At 49.7% G+C, this 24,467-nt stretch overlaps 1 protein-coding gene across 2 annotated transcripts in view; it reads left to right on the top strand.

Moving 5' to 3' along the window:
* Positions 1 to 24,467, top strand: part of eif2b5 (eukaryotic translation initiation factor 2B, subunit 5 epsilon) — a 70,787-nt gene that overhangs the window by 37,158 nt on the left and 9,162 nt on the right. For both annotated transcript variants that reach the window (XM_085989690.1, XM_085989691.1), the window contains exons 9-13: positions 2,367 to 2,502; positions 12,342 to 12,443; positions 14,438 to 14,545; positions 19,187 to 19,277; positions 19,923 to 20,046. In XM_085989690.1, coding sequence (XP_085845816.1) covers positions 2,367 to 2,502; positions 12,342 to 12,443; positions 14,438 to 14,545; positions 19,187 to 19,277; positions 19,923 to 20,046 — 561 coding nt within the window. The remainder of the gene's footprint in view (positions 1 to 2,366; positions 2,503 to 12,341; positions 12,444 to 14,437; positions 14,546 to 19,186; positions 19,278 to 19,922; positions 20,047 to 24,467) is intronic.

Below are 24,467 nucleotides of genomic sequence, written 5' to 3'. Positions count from 1 at the left end.
AGTGCTGAAATTGCACAGCCGACTCATCAGCGACTGTAAACAATGCAGAGTAGCGCTTCCCGTGTAGAGAGCTTTCATCAGAGCGCTAACCGGTCTGATCTCTTCTCAAACACTGAGGGACGTAGAATTACACCGAATTTTATGGCACAGAAACAAGCCATTTGGCCCAACTGCTCCACACCAGCCTCCTCCCACCCTACTTCATCTCACCCTGTCAGCATCTCCCTCGATTCCTTTCTCCCTCATGTGTTTATCCAGCTTCCCCTTAAATGCATCTGTGCTATTCGCCTCCACCACTCCCTGTGGTAGCGAGTTCTGCATAGAATAGTACAGCACAGAAGGTCATTCGGCCCATCGAGTCTGTGCCGGTTCTTTCGAAGAGCAATCCAGTTAGTCCCACTCCCCCGCTCTTTCCCCAAATCCCTGCGATTTTGCTGCAGTTTTCACCACTCTTTTAGTACCTGCTATGTAGTTCCAGTATTTTCTGTTCTATTTCAAATTTGCCATTTTTCTTAAGCCTCTGTCTGAGGATTGTTCAGATCGTAACGTGCTGCATTTATTGCAAAATGCATTTTTGTTAAGTTACCGAGTGATGATAATACCCGCGGTGCAGATTCCCAGGAGCGTTTAGGTGTCTAAAGACCGTCTACTTCCACCTCTGTAACATCGCCCGTCTCCGCCCTTGCCTCAGCTCATCCGCTGCTGAAACCCTCATCCATGCCTTTGTTACCTCTAGACTTGACTATTCCAACGCACTCCTGGCCGGCCTCCCACATTCCACCCTACGTAAACTTGAGGTCATCCAAAACTCAGCTGCCCGTGCCCTAACTCGCACCAAGTCCCGTTCGCCCATCACCCCTGTGCTCGCTGACCTACATTGGCTCCCGGTTAAGCAGCATCTCAATTTCAAAATTCTCATCCTTGTTTTCAAATCCCTCCATGGCCTCGCCCCTCCCTATCTCTAATCTCCTCCAGCCCCACAACCCCCCTGAGATATCTGAGCTCCTCTAATTCTGCCCTCTTGAGGATCCCCGATTTATAATCGCTCAACCTTTGGTGGCCATGCCTTCTGTTGCCTGGGCCCTAAGCTCTGGAATTCCCTGCCTAAACCTCTCCGCCTCGCTACACCTCTCTCCTCCTTTAAGACTCTCCTTAAAATCTACCTCTTTGACTAAGGTTTTGGTCACCTGCCCTAATTTATCCTTATGTGGATTGGTGTCATTTTTTTGTCTTAAAATACTCCTGTGCAGCGCCTTGAGATGTTTTACTACGTTAAAGGCGCTATATAAATGCAAGTTGTTGTTGTCTAAAGGAAACTGTGTGTATAATGGGCAATAAGGAAATGGCAGAGACATTAAACAAATACTTTGCATCTGTCTTCACAGTAGAAGACACAAAAAAACATTCCGGAAATAATGGGGAACCAAGGGTCCAGAGAGAATGAGGAACTTAACGAAATCAGTATAAGTAAAGACATAGTACTGGATAAATTAATGGGACTAAGGGGTGACAAATCCCCTGGGCCTGACGACCTGCATCCTAGGGTTTAAAAGAGTTAGCCACAGAGATAGTGGATGCACTGGTGTTAATCTTCCAGAATTCCCTAGATTCGAGAACAGTCCCCAAGGATTGGAAGGTAGCAAACATAACCCCGCTATTTAAGAAAGGAGGAAGAGAAAAAACGGGGAACTATAGGCCCGTTAGCCTGACGTCAGTAGTAGGCAAAATGCTAGAATCTATTATTAGAGACGTGGTAACAAGCCACTTAGAAAATCGTAATATGACTAGGCAGCTGCAGTCAGCATGGTTTTATGAAAGGGAAATCATGTTTGACAAATCTGTTAGAGTTTTTTGAAGATGTAACTAGTAGGATGGATAAGGGGGAACCAGTGGATGTACAGGAAACTTTTTTTTATCCGGCACGGACGGGACCGACGTGGTGCCGGTTCATCAAAAATTCCGGATAACCGAAAGCTATAGTAAAAGATACGGAGCTGAGAGCTCCGTATAAAGCAACAAACCCTGTTGCTTAGGAACAGGTTCAGAGCAATGGCCACAAGTTGCAAGTGTCTCTGTAGCTTAGCAACAGCTGCAGCCACACACTTGCACAGCAACAGATGGAGGAAGGCAAATAATAAAAGTTACCTGACCCTACTCCTGAATTTTGCCGGTTAACCGAGATTTCCGGTTATTTAGGTGCCGGTAAATCGAAAGTTTCCTGTAGTGTATTTGGATTTTCAAAAAGCATTCGATAAGGTGCCACACAAGAGGTTATTACACAAAATTAGGACTCATGGGATTGGGGGTAATATATTAGCATGGATTGAGGATTGGTTAATGGATTGATGCAATCTGGCCTTTCCTAGGTGGTTGTGGGGCCAAACATGTCCCTTCCGGGCGGGACTGTCGTCTCCTTGCACTTGCCAGACGAGGAGGAAGACGAGGATGAGTTCAGCGATGACGCAGGAGTAAACCACACACCGTCGAAAACAAAGCTGAAAGGTGAGTGGTGTCGGTCCCTCTTAAAGTATCAGCTTGGCTCACTCTCCTCTGAGTCAGAAGGTCGTGGGTTCCAGCCCCACTCCAATATGTAATCCAGGCCAGAACTCCCAGTGAAGCGCCGAGGGAGCGCTGCACTGTCGGAGGTGCCGTCTTTCAGGTGAGACATTAAATCGAAACCCCTGTATGCCTGTTCACGTGGATGTAAAAGATCCCACCGTGCTATTTTGAAGAGCAGCAGGGGAGTTCTCCCTGGTTTTCTGACCAACACTCAATCAACAGCATTAAAAACAGATTAACTGGTCGTTTCTCTCATTGCTGTCTGTGGGACCTTGCTTTATGCAAATTGGCTGCCACTTTGGAGTGGCGACTCTTGTAATCCTTTGGCTGTGAAGCACTTTAAGATGTCCAGAGGACATGATAGGTGCCATATCAATGCAAGGTCTTTCTTTGCAGGCAATAATTTTATAGAATAAGCCTTCATACCCGAAAGGGGAATTACTGAAATAAAAACAGAAAATGCTGAAGATATTCAGCAGGTCAGGCAGCATCTGTGAAGAGAGAAACAGAGTTAATATTTCAGGCCGATGACCCTTCGTCAGAACTGGGGAATTAATGAGTTGGGTGATCTCAGCCAGATCAGCTTTTGGAGCACTGCAGTTTGTCTCCGTGCCCCTAGGCTCTGGAGGGGAAATGCCAACCACGATACCCACTCCTGATCACTTTCAGATGCCCTTTGCTGATGTGGGTGTTGGGCAAAGACAGGATCAGTTTTGGCTTCGATGGATCCTACAGTGAAATGTCCTGCTGCTGCTCACTGACTAGCCTTGCACATGAAGAACGGCCACTTTTCGTTTATGGGATGTGGGCGTCGCTGGCAAGGCCAGCATTTTTTGCCCATCCCTAGTTGCCCTCGAGAAGGTGGTGGTGAGCCGCCTTCTTGAACTGCTGCAGTCCGTGTGGTGAAGGTGCTCCCACAGTGCTGTTAGGGAGGGAGTTCCAGGATTTTGACCCAGCGATGACGAAGGAACGGAAATATACTTCGTGGGTTTGGGAGGTGCTGCCGAAGAAGCCTTGGCGAGTTGCTGCAGTGCATCTTGTAGATGGTACACACTGCAGCCACGGTACACCGGTGCTGGAGGGAGTGAATGTTTAAGGTGGTGGATGGGGTGCCAATCAAGCGGGCTGCTTTGTCCTGCATGGCGTCGTGCTTCTTGAGTGTTGTTGGAGTTGCATTCATCCAGGCAAGTGAAGAGTATTCCATCACACTCCTTACTTGTGCCTTGTAGATGGTGGAAAGGCTTTGGGGAGTCAGGAGGTGAGACACTTGCTGCAGAATACCCAGCCTCTGACCTCTTGTTGCCACAGTATTTATGTGGCTGGTCCAGTTAAGTTTCTGGTCAATGGTGACCACCAGGATGTTGATGGTGGGGGATTCGGCGATGGTAATGCCGTTGAATGTCAAGGGGCGGTAGTTAGACTCTCGCTTGTTGGAGATAGTCATTGCCTGGCACTTGTGTGGCGTGAATGTTACCTGCGACTTATCAACCCAAGCCAGAACATCGTCCAGGTCTTGTTGCATCGGGCATGAACTGCTTCATTATCTGAGGAGTTGTGAATGGCGCTGTGTAGTCATCAGTGAACATCCCCATTTCTGACCCTATGTTGGAGGGAAGGTCACTGATGAAGCAGCTGAAGGTGGTTGGGCCTAGGACACTGCCCTGAGGAACTCCTGCAGCGATGTCCTGGAGCTGTGATGATTGACCTTCAACCACCACAACCATCTTCCTTGATCAAAGCAAGAGCACTGGTGGAGTGTTTCCCTGGCGCCGCCCGAGGTACCGCTCCCCAGCATAGCCCCCCCCCCCACCCACCCGTTACCAAAACTGCTATAGCAGGTGTGTCCGAGCTAATGGGTAACTTGATTGAAGCTTTCAAGAGATTAGGGGGAACAGATAGGGTAGATAGAGAGAAACTATTTCCGCTGGTTGGGGATTCTAGGACTAGGGGGCATAATCTAAAAATTAGAGCCAGACCTTTGAGGAGTGAAATTAGGAAACACTTCGACACACACCGGGTGGTAGAAGTTTGGAACTCCCGCAAATGGCAATTGAGGCTAGATCAATTGTTAATTTTAAATCTGAGATTGGTAGATTTTTGTTAACCAAAGGTATTAAGGGATATGGGGCAACGGCGGGTATATGGAGTTAGGTCGCAGATCATCCATGGTGGAACAAGTCCGAGGGGCTAAATGGCCTCCTCCTGTTCCTAAGCTACAGTTCTTGGGCTAGATGCAGCCCCTGAGTTTTGGTGCAGTCCGATTTTTGTTTAGATTTCTTACTCCGTGGTTTATCCTGCTTGAATGTTGTGGGCTGGAGGTTTGGAAAGGGCTGATTGTAACACGATTGCCTCTTTGGTGGATAATCGGAACAGCGAGCCCCGTAATCTGCAGATTAATGGGAACACGGATTTAAACTTTATCTCTGTGCCACCGCCAGACTCCATCGAATGCACCATGAATAAAAATAGTTTGGACGCCCCCTTGATCAAAGCAAAAGCACCGGTGGAGTTGTTCCCTCGCACCGCCCGAGGTACCGCTCCCCAGCGTGGCCCCACACCCGTTACCAAAGCTGCTATAGCAGGTGTGTCCGAGCTAATGGGTAACTTGATCGAAGCTTTCAAGCGATTAGGGGGAACAGATTGAGTAGATAGAGAGAAACTCGAGCCTGTTCCACCATTCAGTGAGATCATGGCTGATCTGCGACCTAACTCCATGTACCTGCCTTTGGCCCATATCCCTTGATATCTTTGGTTATCAAGGATTGTAGGACTGACCAGCAGAAAGAGGGGCCGGAACAACAGGTACCATTAACAAGTACAGAAATGCTAATGACTTACAAGAGGCTGCATCAACTGTAAGCAGACTTGAAGCAGCTGGAAAGAGGTGAGAATTTCTCCTGATGTACCAGCTTGAATGCCCAAACTGCTGACACCCGTGAGGACCATGGTACATCAGAAAAATAAATCCTTTCTTCCAGAATATAAAAATCAACAGTTTACGGGCTCTTTTTTTTTTTAGTTCCGGTCCTTAGAAGTGCTGCCTCCGTGCGCTGCATTTTCTGTTATTAATCCTGTCCATTTGATCCGGTCTCCCTGCAGCAAGCTTCCAACCCCATATCCTCTCCATCATAAAGACTGCTGACTTCCATCTCCATAACATTGCCTGTCTCCAGCCCTGCCTCAACTCATTTGCTGCCGCCAAATCCATTCCTTCGTCCCCTCCTAAATTATTTCAATGCTATCCTCCACCCTCTATAAACCAGCTCATCCGAAACTCTGCTGCCCATATCCTGATCCTCAACAAGTCCCAGTCACCCATTATCCTGCATTTGTTGACCTACATTGGCTCTCGGTCCATCGCACCTCAAATTTTAGTAACATAGTGATATACCTATCAATTCATCCAATGAAAAGCGACGAGTTAAGATAGTAACTATAGGTTTTTATTGGCTAAATAACAGAGCCCACCCTCGTGGGTGATCGGGTCCAACAAGGAGGAATACCAGCCAGTCGACCACCTTTATACCTGGGCAAGCAGGCGGAGTCATGGGCGGAGTCAGCTGTGGTCAGCCCAGGTATAACAGCGTGACAAGAGGTGACCTTGTGTAGTGATACAACAGTGTAAACAGTGATAACCATAGTGTAATGATATAAACAGTGATAACCATAGTGTAACGATAGTGAACGATAAAAGTGGTTTACCACATTCACCCCTTGTTTAGATTTGAGTCTGGCGGGGTGAAGTGTGCTACCAGTTCGGGTATGTCAGTCTGTCCGGAGGCCTCGTAAGTCTCTCTGATCGGCGCAGCAGCGGCGGCGGTGATGCAGTATCCGATGTTAATGCTGGTGTCTGCGTGGTCGGCGAAGGCTCGTGGGGTTCCGGCATGCCGTCTACCTGGGGTGGATTTGGGGGGGTGGTGGGGGGGTAACGGTGGTGTCTCAGGGGTGCCCGAGGGTGCAAGGTCTCGTAAGGAGACTGTGTCCTCCCGCCCGTCTGGGTATGCCACATAGGCGTACTGGGGGTTGGCGTGCAGGAGGTCCACCCTCTCGACCAGGGGGTCCGTTTTATGGGCCCTCACGTGCTTTCGCAGCAAGACGGGCCCTGTAGAAGTCAGCCATGTTGGTAGCGAGGTTCCCGTAGTCGACTTCCTGGGGAAAACAAACATTCGTTCATGGGGGGTGGCGTTAATGGCCGTGCAAAGCAGTGACCGGATGGAATGCAGCGCTGCCGGGAGGACTTCCTGCCAGCGAGAGGTTGGCAGGCCCTTAGACTTTAAGGCTAAGAGAACGGCCTTCCAGACAGTCGCGTTCTCTCTTTCCACCTGGCCGTTCCCTCGGGGGTTGTAGCTGGTGGTCCTGCTTGCAGCAATGCCTCTCGCTAGTAGGAACTGGCGAAGTTCCTCGCTCATGAAGGATGAGCCCCGGTCGCTATGTATATAGTTCGGGAACCCGAACAAGGCGAAGAGGTCGTTCAGGCATTTGATGACCGTGGTACTGGTCATGTCTGGGCAGGGGAAGGCAAAGGGGAAACGGGAGTACTCATCAATGATGTTGAGGAAGTACACATTACGGTCAGAGGACGGGAGGGGCCCCTTAAAATCGATGCTCAAGCGCACGAAGGGGCGGGTGGCCTTGATCAGGCTTGCTCTGTCCGGCCTAAAGAAATGCGGTTTGCATTCGGCACAGGTTTGGCAGTTCCTGGTCATGGTCCTGACCTCCTCGATGGAGTAGCGCAGGTTGCGGGCCTTAATGAAGTGGTAAAGTCTGGTGACCCCGGGGTGGCAGAGGTCGTTGTGGAGGGTCTGCAGTCTATCAATTTGCGCGTTGGCGCATGTACTTCGTGATAGAGCATCTGGGGGTTCGTTCAGTTTACCAGGTCGGTACAAGATATCATAATCATAGGTGGAGAGCTCGATTCTCCACCTCAAGATCTTGTCGTTCTTGATTTTGCCCCTCAGCTTGTTATTAAACATAAAGCGACTGAACGCTGGTCGGTGAGGAGGGTAAATCGTTTGCCTGCCAGGTAATGCCTCCAGTGTCGTACTGCCTCCACGATCGCCTGGGCCTCCTTCTCGACAGAAGAGTGTCGGATCTCAGGGCCCTGGAGGGTCCTTGAGAAGAAGGCCACAGGTCTCCCCGCCTGGTTAAGGGTTGCTGCTAGGGCGAAGTCGGATGCATCGCTCTCCACTTGGAAAGGGATAGACTCATCCACCGCGTGCATTGTGGCCTTAGCAATGTCTCCCTTTATGAGGGAGAAGGCTGCGCACGCTTCTGCCGTCAGGGGGAAGGAGGTGGACTTCATGAGGGGTCTGGCTTTGTCCGCATAATTCGGCACCCATTGGGCATAGTAGGCGAAGGGCCCCAGGGTTCTCTTCAGCGCCTTTGGACAGTGGGGGAGGGGTAGCTCCATGAGGGGGCGCATTCTTTCAGGGTCGGGGCCGATGACCCCGTTCTCTACTACGCAGCCGAGGATGGCGAGACGCGAGGTGTTAAACACACATTTCTCCTTATTGTAAGTGAGGTTCAGCCATTCGGCCGTACGGAGGAATTTCTCCAGATTAACATCGTGGTCCTGCCGGTCGCGGCTGCAGATGGTGACGTTATCTAGATAAGGGAATGTGGCCTGCAGCCCGTTCTGGTCAACCATCCGGTCCATCTCCCTTTGGAAGACCGAAACCCCGTTGGTGACGCCGAAGGAAACCCTAAGGAAGTGGTAGAGGCGGCCATTCGCCTCGAAGGCGGTATACTGGCGGTCCTCAGGGCGGATAGGGAGTTGGTGATAGGCCGACTTAAGGTCGATGGTGGAGAATACCCGGTACTGTGCAATCTGATTGACCATATCAGATATGCGGGGAAGGGGGTATGCGTCCAGCTGGGTGTACCGGTTTATGGTTTGGCTGTAGTCGATGACCAGGCGGTTTTTATTGCCGGTCTTAACGACTACGACCTGGGCACGCCAGGGGCTGTTGCTCCTCTCGATGATGCCCTCCTTCAGGAGACGCTGCACCTCAGAGCTAATAAAAGCTCTGTCCCCGGCGCTGTACCGCCTGCTCTTGGTGGCGACGGGTTTACAGTCGCGGGTGAGGTTAGCGAACAGGGAGGGGGGCGGGACCTTGAGGGTGGATAGGCCGCAGGTGGTATGCGGTGGGCGGTTTAAAGGCTGCTGGTTGTCGACTGTGAGTGGGGGGAGGGGTCCACCGTATGCCAAAGTGACACTTTGAAGGTGGGATTGGAAGTCCAGCCCTAGGAGGACGGCAGCGCAGAGCTGGGGCAGGACGAGTAGTTTAAAATTTTTATACTCCGTGCCCCTAACCGACAGGGTCACAACACAGTAGCCGCTGATGTCTGTAGAATGGGACCTCGACGCCATCGAGATCCGGTTGCGCGTTGGCCGGACAGTGAGGGAGTAGTGGCTCACCGTGTCTGGATGGATGAAACTCTTCCGTGCTTCCGCTGTCGAACAGGCAGGTCGTGGCGTGGCCGTTTACTTTGATGTCCATCATGGACTTGGACAGGTGATGCGGGCGAGCTTGGTCCAGTGTGACGGAGGCTCGTGTATGGCTGAGCGAGCTGCTGTAGTCTGCGGGTGAGGCGGTGGTCGGGTCTGGAGGCGAGGCGGTGGTCGGGTCTGGAGGCAAGGTGGTGGTCGAGTGTGGTGGACAAAATGGCGGCGCCCACGAGGTTGAATAAAATGGCGGAGAAGATGGCCGCCCCCACAACTCACATGAGGCACTGCTGGTGTCGGTGGCTTTGATCAAAGATGGCCGCCCCCACGACTCTCACGAGGGGATACTGGCATCTGTGGCCTTGATGAAAGATGGCCGCCCCCACAACTCGCATGAGGCACTGCTGGTGTCTGTGGCTCTCCCCCTGCAGGCCTTAGCGAAGTGGCCTTTCTTGTGGCAATCGGAGCAAGTCGCGTTTCTTGCAGGGCAGCGCGTCCTCGGGTGTTTCGCCTGGCCACAGAAGAAGCAGCCGGTGGCCTGATCGCGGGGCTCCGATGTTGCAGCCGGTACCGGGGGTGGCGGTCCCGATTGGTTCTGGGACGCCGACGCTGAGGTAGGTCCCAGAGGCGGCGGTGCGAGGGGTATTGCGGCCGGGGTCGGGCCGGAGTCCTAGGGTCGCGCAGCACAGTACCTGGAATACGCCTCGAGGTCCCGATGGGCCACTTCCAGAGAGCGAGCGAGGGCTGCAGTTGTATTCAGGTCGAGGTCCTTTGATTCGAGCAGTCTTTGCCGTGAGTAGTCGGACCGAAGGCCTTTCACGAAGGCATCGCGGATATTCCCTTCAGTATTTTCTGCAGCCGTTACAGCTTTAAAGTCACAGTCCCTGCCGAGTGTTTGTAGCGCCCGTAAAAATTCATCTACAGACTCTCCTGGCTGTTGCGAGCGGGATCTTAGGAGATGTCTGGCATACATAGAGTTTACCGGGCTCCGGTACTGCTCTTTCAGCAGGTTGAGGGCGTCCTCGTATGTAGTAAGGTCCTGGATGATTGCAAATACTTTAGGGCTCACTTGGGCGGTCAGAACTCTTAGTTTGGATCCCGGAGGCACGCCGGATTCTCCCAGGTAGGATTCGAAACAGCTCAGCCAGTGTTTGAAGTCGAGGGCTGAGTTCGCTGCCTGTGGGTTTAGATCCAGGTACGGCGGTCGGAGGGCTCGCAGCCAGGCTGGCTGCTGTGGCTGTTGTAGCTGGCCGTTTGGCTGCTCCGATCCACTCATTTCAAAATTTAGCCAATAAAATTGATATACCTATCAATTCATCCAATGAAAAGCGACGAGTTAAGATAGTAACTATAGGTTTTTATTGGCTAAATAACAGAGCCCACCCTCGTGGGTGATCGGGTCCAACAAGGAGGAATACCAGCCAGTCGACCACCTTTATACCTGGGCAAGCAGGCGGAGTCATGGGCGGAGTCAGCTGTGGTCAGCCCAGGTATAACAGCGTGACAAGAGGTGACCTTGTGTAGTGATACAACAGTGTAAACAGTGATAACCATAGTGTAACGATATAAACAGTGATAACCATAGTGAACGATAAAAGTGGTTTACCACACATAGGAACAGGAGGAGGCCATTTAGCCCCTCGAGCCTGTTCCACCATTCAGTGAGATCATGGTTGATCTGCGACCTAACTCCATGTACCTGCCTTTGGCCCATATCCCTTAAGATCTTTGGTTAACAATCTATCAATCTCGGCTTTAAAATTAACGATTGATCTAGCATCAATTGCTGTTTGCGGAAGAGAGTTCCAAACCTCTACCACCCTTTGTGTGTAGCAGTGTTTCCGCCGTGCCTTCTGCTGCCTAGGCCTAAGCTCTGGAATTCTCTGCCTAAACCTCTCTTTCCTCCTTTAAGACACTCCTTAAAACCTACCTCTTTGACTAAGCTTTTGGTCACCTGCCCTAATTTCTCCTTATATGGCTCGGTATCAATTTTTTGTCTTATACTCCTGTGAAGTGCCTTGGGATGTTTTACTATGTTAAAGGCGCTATATAAATACAAGTTGTTGTTGTAATCCCATTGGAGACCCGGGGACATCGCGGCCTGACAAATTTGCACACTGCTGCTCATAAATGCTGAGCTGGCCCCTTTCCTTGGTGTCTGGACTATTTCTCCCCCCCCCGGCTCCTCCCCGTATTGATGCATCAAACCAGATCCGCCAGGTTTCCATCCATCACCCCCTGTGCTCACTGACCTACATTGGCTCGCAATCCGGCAACGCCTCGACTTTAAAATTCTCATCCTTGTTTTCAAATTCCCTCCGTGGCCTCGCCCCCTTCCCTATCTCTGTAACCTCCTCCAGCCCGACGACCCTCCGCGATCTCTGCGCTCCTCCAACTCTGGCCTCCTTGCACATCCCCGATTTTAATCGCTCCACCATTGGCAGCCGTGCCTTCAGCTCCATAGCTCTGGAATTCCCCCCCCTAAACCTCTCCGCCTCTCTCCCCTCCTTTTAAGATGCTCCTTATAACCTACCTCTTTGACCAAACATTTGCTCAACTTTCTTGATATGTGGCTTGGTGTCAAATGTTTGATAAACGCTCCTGTGAAGCACCTTGGGAACTTTTACTACGTTAACGACACTATATAATTACAAGTTGTTGTTTCCGGGCCAGAGAAATGGTTATTCCATCAGCAGATCAGGAAATCTGCAAGAAAAATGGGACTGCACCGTTGCTAGATCGATAGATCAGGTCACTTAAATTTCCGTGTGTAGCAGGCAGCAGGAGGCTTGCGTGATTGATGTCAGCTGCTCTTTTGTAAAGGGCATTTTTGTCGGGCGGCTTCTGAAATTGCTGCACCTAATGTTACAAACTCTAGCCCTCAACTTTCATCCGTTACTTTAAATACATGATTGTAAGTGCCCCAAAAAGCTGTAGAAGCTACATCATTACATAAATTTAAAACAGAAATAGACAGTTTCCTAGAAGTAAAGGGAATTAAGGGTTATGGGGAGCGGGCAGGAATTTGGACATGAGTCTAGGTTCGGATCGGTCATGGCCCTGTGGGTAGCGGAGCGGGCCCAGGGGCCGTGTAGCCTGATCCTGCTCCTATTTCGTGTGTCTAATTCTGTTAGATTCAGGAGATGGTTCTGTGATAGTGGATTGGCGGTTAGGATCAGATCAGCCATGATCTTATTGAATGGCGGAGCAGGCTCGAGGGGCCGATTGGCCTACTCCTGCTCCTATTTCTTATGTAAGTGTACAGGTGTGTAATAAATCCCCCCTGGTAAAACAGACAATACTGACTCTCTTTCTCATTCCATCCGTTGTTACACAGGCTACAACCAGTACGAAGTGGGGTCACAGGGCGCAGGATATATCTGGAAGCAAGCTGCCGAGAGTGATGATGAAGATGATGAGCTGGTGCAGGACATGTGGGGTAAGGAGTCACGTGTAAAACGTAAGAACTTTAGAGACAGGGAAAGGTCAGTAAGTCCAACAGACCTGGCTTTTTTCAAGAGATCAGCCCCACCTACTCTCCTTTTCACCATGTGCTGTAACCTGTCCTCTCTCCAGAAAGACGCACGATTGCATCTTGAGCCCATTCATACCGTCTGGTTCGGTGTCCATCCCTGGTATATTATGCCGCAATTGCATCCCTCTTTCGGAGGTGCCGTCTTTCGGATGAGACGTTAAACCGAGGCCCCGTCTGCGCGCTCGGGTTGGTGTAAAAGATCCCACAGCCACTATTTCAAAGAAGAGCAGGGGAGTTCTCCCCGGTGCCCTGGACAATATTTATCCCTCAGTCAAGATCATGAAAACAGATTATCTGCTCATTATCCCATTGCTGTTTGTGGGAGCTTGCTGTGCACAAATTGGCTGCCACATTTCAACAGTGACTACACCTCAAAAGTACTTCATTGGCTGTAAAGTGCTTTGGAAATTCTTGAGGTGTGAAAGGTGCTGTAGTTCGTTCTTTCTGTAGGTGGAAATATGTAGAAATAAGATGGAAACAGGCTATCCGGAGCAGAGAAGGTTAAGTATTTAAAATTATGAAAGGTTATGTGAGAGTAAATCGTGAAAGATTATTTCCACTGGTCGATGAAGCAGTAACGAGGGAGCACGTAAATTTAGGATTAGAATAAGCTTAAAGGAGGAGATTAGAAGACATTTTTCAGAGTTATTAGAGTACGGAATTCACAAGCACAAGGGACTGTTGAAGCCAAGTCAATCACAGTGTTTAAACAGTTGGAATGATTTTAAGGGGTGTGGGGCAATGGGATTAGAGAAGATAGCTCTGATGTGGTTTATGCACAATGATCTGAAATGGCTTCCTCTTGTACTTCAATTTCTACTGTGAAGTCACTCGAGAGTTTTATCATGCTCCTGTTATATAAAAAAAGACTTGCTTTTCTATAGCGCTTTTCACGACCTCAGGACGTCCCAAAGCACTTTACAGCCAATGAAGTACTTTTTGAAGCGTAATCATTGTAATGTGGGAAACGTGGCAGCCAATTTGCGCACAGCAAGCTCCCACAAACAGCAATGTGATAATGACCAGATAATCTGTTTTTTAGTGACGTTGATTTGAGGGATAAATATTGGCCCTGGACACCGGGGAGAACTCCACTGCTCTTCTTTGAAATAGTGCCGTGGGATCTTTTACATCCACCTGAGAGAGCAGACGGGGCCTCGGTTTAACGTCTCATCCAAAAGACAGCGCCTCCGACGGTGCAGCACTCGCTCAGCACTGCACTGGAGTGTCAGTCTAGAGTTTTGTGCTCGAGTCTCTGGAGTGGAACTTGAACCCACGACCTTCTGACACAGGCGAGAGTGCTACCCACTGAGTTACTGGAGGGTTGGCAATGCTGCGAGGGCTCTGGATAGTTGGATGATTATCTCTGGAGTTTGACTGGTTCAGGAGGATATCAAGGGACCTGTCCGCATAGCTAATATTGACAATGAAGAGTGACGAAAAGCAGTCTGGCACATCGGTGCTTACCCGATGATGCAACCTCATGCATCACCCTCCCCAACCACTGGTAGTATGAGTGGGGGGGGATACCCCATAGACAATTTCAGGGCAAGCACTGGGAAATTCTTCCCCACCTTCCTACGGCAAGCCAAGTCCCAAGGAGACCATAGTTAACATGACACTTGAGTAGGTGAACTTGGCTCTTTCACCCAGTTCCCCCACGATATACCCCAGAAGTGATGGGTCTTTTGCAGGGCGTGCCAAGGCATTGTTAGCTTCTGGCCTCAGTCGAGCCTTGCTGGGAGGGCTAGCCTGGCTCGTATTGTTTTTCCAAGAACGGGCTCCAGGCCGCCTGGGACCTCTATTCCAGATGGACTATGTACGTGACCCGTTCTGGCTGGTATGCGTTTCACCCTCCAGTTTCCTGTCTTGTCGTCACAGTTTCCTTCCCTTTGCAGGCCTAACGCTGAAGCCCGATTCTCGGAGTACGAGTGAAAGCGAGCTGAGTTTTGGCTCACGAGAGACAGACAGCAGGAGTGTCTCACCCCAGCTGGATGATGCGAAAGGTGAGGTCTCGCGGGGAACCCAGGACAGGTAGAAATACCGGATTTGGCGGTAGGTATCGAGTTAATGCAAGCGGGTCAGGTCAAGTCTGACCAACCGCTGTTGTTGATTCCCTGCCTGTGCTGATCTTAACAAGGGCAGCGTTAGGAAGTGTTTCAGTCAAAGTTCCCTGTCAATTTCTTTATTGGGTGCGCGGATCCTTTAACTGGCTGCACGGCCAGTTCAATTATTCGCGCCTGCGCCGTTATTTCCATTGTACAGCCGGTGAGCGGCCTGCGTGGAACCTCCAGACCACAGGCCACGCAGCTTAACGGGAACGTTGGTCACTGTCTGCCTCGGCGTCCCTGTGATACAGGAAGGAACTAAATGCTGATCGGCGCCCTTCCCACTGGACTCTGTCTCCCTCCCTCCGTCACCCAGCAGAGTGGGGCTGCAATATAGAAACATAGAAGATAGGAGCAGGAGTAGGCCATTCGGCCCCTCGAGCCTGCTCTGCCATTCAATGAGATCATGGCTGATCATCCAAATTCAGTACCCTGTCCCTGCCTTCTTCCCTTGATCTCTTTAGCCTTAAGAAATATATCGAACTCCTTCTTGAATATATTTAATGAACTGGCCTCAACTGTTTTCTGTGGTAGAGAATTCCACAGGTTCACCACTCTCTGGGTGAAGAAATTCCTTCTCATCTCTGTCCTAAATGGCTTACCCCTTATCCTTAGACTGTGACCCCTGGTTCTGGACTCCCCCGCCATCGGGAACATCCTTCCTGCATCTAGTCTGTCTAGTCCTGTTAGAATTTTATAAGTTTCAATGAGATCCCCTCTCATTCTTCTAAACTCCAGCAAGTATAAGCCCAGTCGACCCAATCTCTCTCCATACGTCATTCCTGCCATCCCAGGTATCAGTCTGGTGAATCTTCGCTGCACTCCCTCCATGGCAAGAACAGCCTTCCTCAGATAAGGTTTGATCTACAGGATGCACTGCAACAGCACACTGTTACTTTAGCAGCAACCTCTATTACCAAGAGCAGCAATATTGCAGAAGCACTATTGCTTCCAAGCCTCTCTCACCATCCCGACATGGGCATACATCAGTCTTTCAACATCGTTGCTGTGTCAATATCCTGGAATTTCCTTATCCTACACCATCGTGGGAATACCATCACCACCACGACTGCACCGGAGGGGGTCAAAGAGAAGGCTCATCACCAATGTTCCCCCTATTTTTTTTTTTTTAAGGGGCTGTGCGGCCCATTCAGTTTCGCGCATGCGCAAAACTTAACATTGAAAAAGCCGGTCCCGGGTTGCGCGGGACCCGCAGAGAGCTGCAGGGCCGTGCAGCTTAGAGGGAACGTTGCTCATCACCTCGGGGGGGGGGGGGGGGGGGGGGGTATTGGGGATGGGCCATAATTGCCGGCTTGCCGGTGTCGCCCACATCCTAAAAAATTAGTTACTTCATTAAATTGCATGAGTAGGGTAAGCAGGCACAAGTTTAAACTAGTAAAAAAACAAGTTGAGGAATGCTATCAGGAAGTTCTTCTCTCAAGGAGCGGTCGGTGTGTTGGATGGGCTCCCAAATCGAGTAGTGGAGGCAAAAAAAAACCCTGGAGTCATTTAAGAACCAATCAGATACTGCAGTGGAGGACTTCAGAGTCAGGTAGATGGGCTGAATGTTCCTTGCCTTTTCTGTAATTATCCCGTGACCTCAATTCCCACAAAAATGTGAAAGATTCTGTTCCATCAGATGCTAGATTAGTCTGAGCAAACCCGCTCGGGCATGAAATTAAAAACTATTTCAGACACTCGTGGGCAAGCAGTTCCATTTCTTACCTGCTCTCGTCACGTATTCTGGGAGCAGATCCAGAGTTTGCTGGAGCTAGCCGAGCGAGAAGGTGTTCAACCCCCCTCGACTCAGCCGCCACCCCACCCTGTGTAACTGGACGCTGAAATCACCCGGCTGTGTTGTATCCTTGGTTTCGCAAAACTATTTTTAAAACCAAGTCTCCCTGGTTGGCAAAGAGTGTGGGCTTGCTGTGCAATCTGTGGCCTGATCTGTGATTGGAGCAGCCAACGTCCTATGACGAGCAGGAATTTAAAGCCAGTCAAAGTATTTGTGGTATCGATGGAGCCAGGAGGATTGTTTTTTTTTCTCCAGGATGTACTATCATACAGCACAGAAGGAGCCCATCCTGCCGGCTCTTTGGTAGAGCTATTCAATTAATCCCACTCCCCTGCCCGTTTCACATAGCCCCGTAATTTTTTTTCCCTTCAAGTGTTTATCCAATTCTCTTTTGAAAGTTATTATTGAATCTGCTTCCACTGCCCTTTCAGGCAGCGCGTTCCAGATCATCATAACTCGCTGCATATGAAAATATTTCCTCATGTCATAGAAACATAGAAGATAGGAGTAGGCCATTCGGCCCCTCGAGCCTGCTCCGCCATTCAATGAGATCATGGCTGATCATCCAAATTCAGTACCCTGTCCCTGCTTTCTCCCCATATCCCTTGATCCCTTTAGCCTTAAGAAATGTATCTAACTCCTTCTTGAATATATTTAATGAATTGGCCTCAACTGCCTTCTGTGGTAGAGAATTCCACAGGTTCACCACTCTCTGGGTGAAGAAATTCCTCCTCATCTCTGTCCTAAATGGCTTACCCCTTATCCTTAGACTGTGACCCCTGGTTCTGGACTCCCCTGCCATCGGGAACATCCTTCCTGCATCTAGTCTGTCTAGTCCTGTTAGAATTTTATAAGTTTCAATGAGATCCCCTCTCATTCTTCTAAACTCCAGCAAGTATAAGCCCAATCGATCCAATCTCTCCTCGTACGTCATTCCTGCCATCCCAGGTATCAGCCTGGTGAATCTTCGCTGCACTCCCTCCATGGCAAGAACGTCCTTCCTCAGATAAGGCGACCAAACCTGCACACAATACTCAAGGTGCGGTCTCACCAAGGCCCTGTACAACTGCAGCAAGACATCCTTGTTCCTGTACTCGAATCCTCTCGCTACGAAGGCCAACAGACCATTTGCCGTATGGCTGACTCCTGCTCTTGCTTCTTATTAGTGGGAACATTGAGAACAACTCCAGTTTCTCCACATAACGGAAGTCCCTCATCCCTGGTACCATTCTAGTAAATCACGCTCCTAAAATAATTCCCCTCGTTTTTTTTTTTTAAGCCTTTTTTCGTTCCATTAGGAAATATCTGCATGCTGTAACTTGGTGTCTCCTTTTACCTCCGATTTGCTTCCATTGCACCAACTCTCTTGCTGGCTGACAGTTCCATGCTGCCAGACGCCTTGTCCAAGTGTCCATTCCTCACGAAAGTGCTTTGGGGCAGCGAGGGTTGGTGGGCTATTTGACCACAGGTGGCACTGCAGCTCAGCTGTACTCTTTTCCCTTGTAGGTGGCACCGGGATAATTACCTAGAATTTACAGCACAGAAACAGTCCATTTGGCCCAACCAGTCTATCCTTCTATTCCTTTCTCCCTCATGGTCATCTAGCTTCCCCTTATGCATCTATACTATTCGCCACAACCACTCCACGTGGTCAAGTTCCACATTCTCACCGCTCTCACGTTTCTCCTGAATTGCCTATTGGATTTATTAGTGACTATCTTATGTTTATGGCCATTAGTTTTGGACTCCCCCCCCCCCACCCCCCAGAAACAAGGGGAAACATCTTCTCTACAATCACCCTATCAAACCCCTTCATAATTTTCAAGGTCAGGTCACCCCTCAGTCTTCTCCTGTCAAAGATTAGATAGCTCGGCGCAGACTGGATTTGAGTCTGGCACCTCCGTGGTCTCGGCTTGGCACCTCGCTGGATAAACTAGTCGAGCTGCTTCATTCCGCCTTCCGAACGAAGTGTGGTTTAGCTTGATGTTTTTAAATTCTCTATGTATGTGTGTGTGTGTGTGTGTATACATCTGTCAGGACATGCATGTTATAATTAGAAGACAAAGCAATTATTCTCAAATAAAATGTATACAGTGCTAAGCTCCGAGTACAGCAGGACCTGGTTCCTGCTGATTGCAGATGTACTGGACTAAAACAGGCTGTACTAAAACCAAGAAACTGGGATTATAAATTACTTCTATAGTTAAAAAAAAAAACTTCAAGAACTTCCCCAAGGTTTTAGTGAGGTAATGAGCCATGAGACCCAGGAAGATTCCCTTCCCGCTCTTTGAAGTTAACTGATAGTGACCAGTGAACTCTATGATCAGTCCCTGGGTTAGGGACGGGGAAAATTGACCGGGGGTGGGGGGGGGGGGTCCCCGCTTCTGATTACTATCCAGTGCCCACGACTGGAAGCATGTGCTTGTGGATCTGAGCATAGGATCTGTGATGCCACCTGCAGCCAAATAACCTGCCCAGGCCCGCTGTCGAAGTTTGCTCATGAACAGTGGCCGCTAGGGCGGAACTGTATCCCGATGGGCATTCAGCGACTTCAGGAGGGGGAGAGGGTAAATGGGCAACAAGTGGGTGGGGGGGGGGGGAATCAACTTTGTCTTGGGTCCAGTTAGGTTGCTGAAATTGTTTTAATTGCCGCTCTCCAACACGGACAGAAGAGCAATGTAGAGATCGGATTCTGCATTGCACTGTGCCTCAAGTCACACCTTCCCCTTTCTCCACTCCCACAGTATTTCAGACTGAGGTTCTGGGCACGCTGCAGCGAGGCATGGAAGAAAATATTTCTTGTGACCATCTTGTGCTCGAGATCAACTCTCTCAAGTGAGTAACTGTCAACCGTTTGGTGTTCGAACCCAGTCCGTTCCATAGAAAGAAATGTAGCCTTGGTTTAGCATCTCATCCAAAGCACGTTTGGGTACAGATCTCTTGTGATTTTGACTTTCTCTCACAGTCCCAATACCCTGTGTTGCCTTACTTAAGCTCATCCAAAACTCTGCTGCCCATATCCTGACTCGCACCGAGTCCCCATCACCCCCTGTGCTCACTGACTTATGTTGACTCCTGGCCAGGCAATGCCTTGATTTTAAAATTCTCATCCTTGTTTTCAAATCCCTCCATGGCCTCGCCCCTCTCCCTATCTCTGTAACCCCCTCCAGCCCTACAACCCTCCGCAATCTCTGCGCTCCTCTAACTTTGGCCTTTTGTGCATCCCTGATTTTCAGTCGCTCCACCATTGGTGGCCGTGCCTTCAGCTGCCTGGGCCCTAAGCTCTGGAATTCCCTCCCTAAACCCCTCCGCCTCTCTCTCTGGTCACCTGTCCTCATATCTCTGTATGGCTGGGTGTCAAATTTTGGTTTTGATAACGCTCCTGTGAAGCGCCTTGGGACGTTTTAGTACATTAAAGGTGCTGTATAAATGCAAGTTGTTTTGATTTCCCCCCCCCCCCCCCCCCCCCCCCCCCCCCAGGTATGCTTATAACATCACCATGAAGGACGTGACGCAGATCACCACTAAGGTGGTCCTAGAAATGCCCCTGCAACTGCACGGAGCCGAAGCCTCAGCCACCCAGTACAGCAACACCCTCATCTCAGTGAGTATTCAGACCAAAGGGATAGCCCTCGAGATGGTGGAGCCGTAGCTTAGAGTCAGCAGAACACAGAGATTTCTCATGCATGGTGGAATGGGGCCATTGGCGGGGAGTGAGTGGATTTGGGGGGGGGAACGAGGATTCTGAACTTGGTTTGCCGGGACACAGTCATCGAAGCTTGACGGTGGGGTGGAGGGGGGTAATGGTTACACAGGGTTCTGCAGGTGCGGACTCGAAGGGCCCAGAGTTTAGCATTCGCTGAAGCCTTTTCTCGATGTGCTATCTGCCACTGTAGAGGAAGGGGCCATGACCCGCCTACCAGCTAGTGCAAGGTGGTTGGGGGTGGGGGGTAACTCAAGGGAAACTCTGGGGCAAACGCGAATCAGAAAGCACATGGGATGCCCCCAAAGTACTCAGTGTGCCAAATGCTCCTTTATCGGGAAAGCTTGGGTCAAAGGCCAGAGTGAAGCCGGAATTCAGGAAGTGCACAGGAACAGGAGTCGGCCATTCAGCCCTTCGAGCCTGTTCTGCATCAAGGCTGATCTGTACTTTAACTCCATTTGCCTGCCTTTGACCCCTATCCCTTGATACCCCTACCTAATAAAATTCTATCTTGAAAAATCACAATTGACCCCCGGCATCCACAGCTTTTTCGGGTAGAAAGTTCCAAATTTCCACTACCTTTTGTATGAAAGAATGCTTCCTTGATTTCACTCCTGAATGGTCTAGCTCTCATTTTAAGATTGGTTTATATTTCCCGCGCCAGAAGAAATATAGACATAGAAGATAGGAGGAGTAGGCCATTCGGCCCCTCGAGCCTGCTCCGCCATTCAATGAGATCATGGCTGATCATCCAAACTCAGTACCCTGTCCCTGCCTTCTCCCCATACCCCTTGATCCCTTTAGCCTTAAGAAATATATCCAACTCCTTCTTGAATATATTTAATGAATCGGCCTCTACTGCCTTCTGTGGTAGAGAATTCCACAGGTTCACCACTCTCTGGGTGAAGAGATTCCTCCTCATCTCTGTCCTAAATGGCTTACCCCTTATCCTTAGACTGTGACCCCTGGTTCTGGACTCCCCGGCCATCGGGAACATCCTTCCTGCATCTAGTCTGTCTAGTCCTGTTAGAATTTTGAGTTTCAATGAGATCCCCTCTCATTCTTCTAAACTCCAGCGAGTACAAGCCCAATCGACCCAATCTCTTCTCTGTATCTACCCTAATGAATTCCTTTGTCATTTGAAACACCTCGATTAGATCACCCTTCTAAGCTCAAGGGAATACAAACCAAGTTTATGTCCTCATAATTTAACTTTTAAGCCCCGGTATCATTCTGGTGAATCTGCGCTGCTCCCCCTCCAGGGCCAAGATATCCTTCCTGAGGTGCGGGGCCCAGAACTGAACACAGTCACTCCAGATGAGGTCTGACCAGGGCTTTATACAACTGTAGCATAACTTCCTTCCCTTTGTATGCGTCCACTAGCTTTTAGTGATATGTGTGCATGGACACCCAAATCTGTTCCTCCACAGCTCCTAGTTTCTCACTATTAAGACAATATTCCCATTTCTTGGACCCAAAGTGGATGACCTCACACTTGCCCATATTGAACTCCATTTGATCCACTCGTGTATCTGTCTGTCTCTCTGTAACTTCCTGCTCCCATCCGCACAACTTACCATGAAGTAGCACAAAAGGCAAAATACTGCGGATGCTGGAAATCTGAAATATAAACATAAAATACTGGAACTAAAAGAAGAAAGAAAGACTTGCATTTCTACTGTCCCTTTCATGACTACCGGACGTCCCAAAGCGCTTTACAGCCAGTGCAGTACTTTTTGAAGTGGAGTCACTGTTGTAATGTAGGAAACGCGGCAGCCAGTTTGCGCACAGCAAGCTCCCACAAACAGCAATGTGATAATGAGACAACAATCTGTTTTTAGTGATGTTGGTTGAGGGATAAATATTGGTCCAGGACACTGGGGAGAACGCCCCTGCTCTTTGAATAGTGCCACGGGATCTTTTACGCCCACCTGAGAGAGCAGACAGGGTCTCGGTTTAACGTCGCACCCAAAAGGCGGCACCTCCGACAGTGCAGCACTCCCTCAGTACTGCACTGGGAGCGTCAGCCTAGATTTTTGTGCTCAAGTCAAGAGGCAAAAGAAACATTTTTTTAAAACTTGAGTGGGGTTGGGAATTTCCTACCTGACCCCACCCCCCCCCGCCAAACGTGATCAAACAAGTTCCAGCCGATCACAGTGACCGTGAGCTCTGTACCCAGTAGCCCACCTGTCTTTGGCACTCAGTGATATTAGCCACAGCAAGGAACTGCAGTCACCGCACAAGTCAGCAACTTAAGTGTCAACAACCCTCTGCGTAAACGAAAACCTAGTTTTACGCTTTCATGCTTAAACACATGATCCCTTGTTTTCCCTGACCTATTTAGTTTGTTGGCAGTCTAGTCCATTCATCATTTGAAATACCTCAGTTAAATCACCTGCTATTCTAGAGTCACAGCTCTCTCAGCCGATTGTGAAAATGAAGGCCTTTTAAACTCGGGATCATTAGTGAAGCTATTCCAGGGCCGCTAAATCACGCCCCATGCAAAGGGTCCAAAACTGGACACTCTTCCAGATGAGGCCTAACCAGGGTCTTAAGGTCACTAGAGTTTCTTTACTTTCTCATCTCAAAGTGCTTCGTAGCCAAGTTATTATTTTTGAAAGTGCAGTCACTATTATGTGGACAAACATAGCAAGGTCCCCACAAACAGCAATGAGGGTAATCTGTTTTGGGAGGAGCAAGAGCATGCAGGGCAGGTTATTCGTACCTTCGGAGGGACAAGAGGAATTGGTTCCGATGAGCAGGCCAGGTGCAGCTGTACGTCGTGAGTGGGAACGGCCGTACTAAGTTGCCAAACTGTATAAAATGTGAAAAATGTTGGCATGTTGCTCTGACTGCAGGGGAACAGATGAAAAGATAAGATTTGCTATTACTGACACGCGATAAGCATCGCTGCAGCTGGAGGCTAGTCTTGGGAACTCCATGTGCGTGCACAGTGTTTCCAGAGGCTGCAGTCACGAGTTGTGCCACGGTTTACGAGGCCAGCAACGCACCGTGCAGACCACTTTCTGCGAGGTTTAACGTCCCATCTGAAAGGCGGCACCCCCGACAGTCCAGTACTGCACTGGGAGCGTCAGCCTGGATTATGCGCTCAAGTGTCTGGAGTGGGGCTTGAACTCACGACCTTCTGACGCGGAGGCAAGACCAGACACCTGTAGAATTATTGGGCCTATAGTTTTTTTTTTAACATCATGGTGGGCATTCGGGGTGAGGGGTGCGGTTGGTGGGGGCGGGGGCACAGATCTGTGTCCATGAGTCGGTGTTGCAGCAGTGTTTCTGCCATAAAATCCTGGTTGGGATTGTAGACTTGGACAAAGATTTAGTAAGACTGGCAGAGAATGAAAACCTGGGCTGTTGCCAGCCATTCAGCAGGTACCGAGGCTGTGATTTCTGCACTTTTCACTGGCGCAGAATGCGGGTAGTTTGGTTTGGTGGTTTTGCTGCCGATATCATGGCTGTTTCTGTTGGGTCAGATGGGGATTGGCTGTGGAAGGAAAGAGAAGTGTTTGGGGAATAACGTGAACAAGTGGGGCCAAAGAATCTGAGCACTCAGTGCTGCAATAATGTTTCCACGGAGCAGAACTTGAACCGGCACAGAGGAACTGACTCTACCTTGAAAAAGGGTCTGACAGAGTGAGAAATAAATAGGATTTCATCGGATATACGGCACAGAAACAGGCCATTCGGCTCAACCAGTCCATGCCAGCGTTTATGCTCCACTCGAGCCTCCTCCCATCTTTCCTCATTTATCGTTGTCAGCATAACCTTCTATTCCATTCTCCCTCATATGCTTATCTAGCCTCCCCTTAAATGCATCCATACTATTCGCCTCAACCACTCCCTGTGGTAGCGAGTTCCACATTCTCACCACTCTCTGGGTAAAGAGGTTTCTTCTGAATTCCCTATTGGATTTCTTGGTGAATTGACGGTGGAACAGTAAGCACACCCTTCACAGTTGCGGGTTGCAAACTCCTTTTTCTGCTCATCAAAGCCAGAAATGAGTTTGTGCCCCAAAGAAAGACTCGGTTAGGTAGGGAATAGACCCAGTTCAACAGCACAGTTGTGTACTGACACACCTCCTGACTGCTCAAAGCCACTGCACCATCTACTGTACAAGGCACAAGTCACAAGTGTGATGGAATACTTTCCATTTGCTTGGATGAGTGCAGCTGCAACCACACTCAAGAAGCTCGACACCATCCAGGGCAAAGCAGCCCACCCATCCACAACCTTAAACATCCTCTCCCTCCACATCCGGTGGCTGCAGTGTGTACCATCTACAAGATGCACTGCAGCAACTCGCC

Source organism: Somniosus microcephalus, chromosome 6, assembly GCF_052327205.1.
Source record: "Somniosus microcephalus isolate GS21.2 chromosome 6, FLI_Smic_1.0, whole genome shotgun sequence".
NCBI classification, from domain to species: Eukaryota; Metazoa; Chordata; class Chondrichthyes; order Squaliformes; family Somniosidae; genus Somniosus; species Somniosus microcephalus.
The sequence above is the reverse complement of the archived record's forward strand: the minus strand, read 5'-3'. Positions and strand labels throughout refer to the sequence as shown.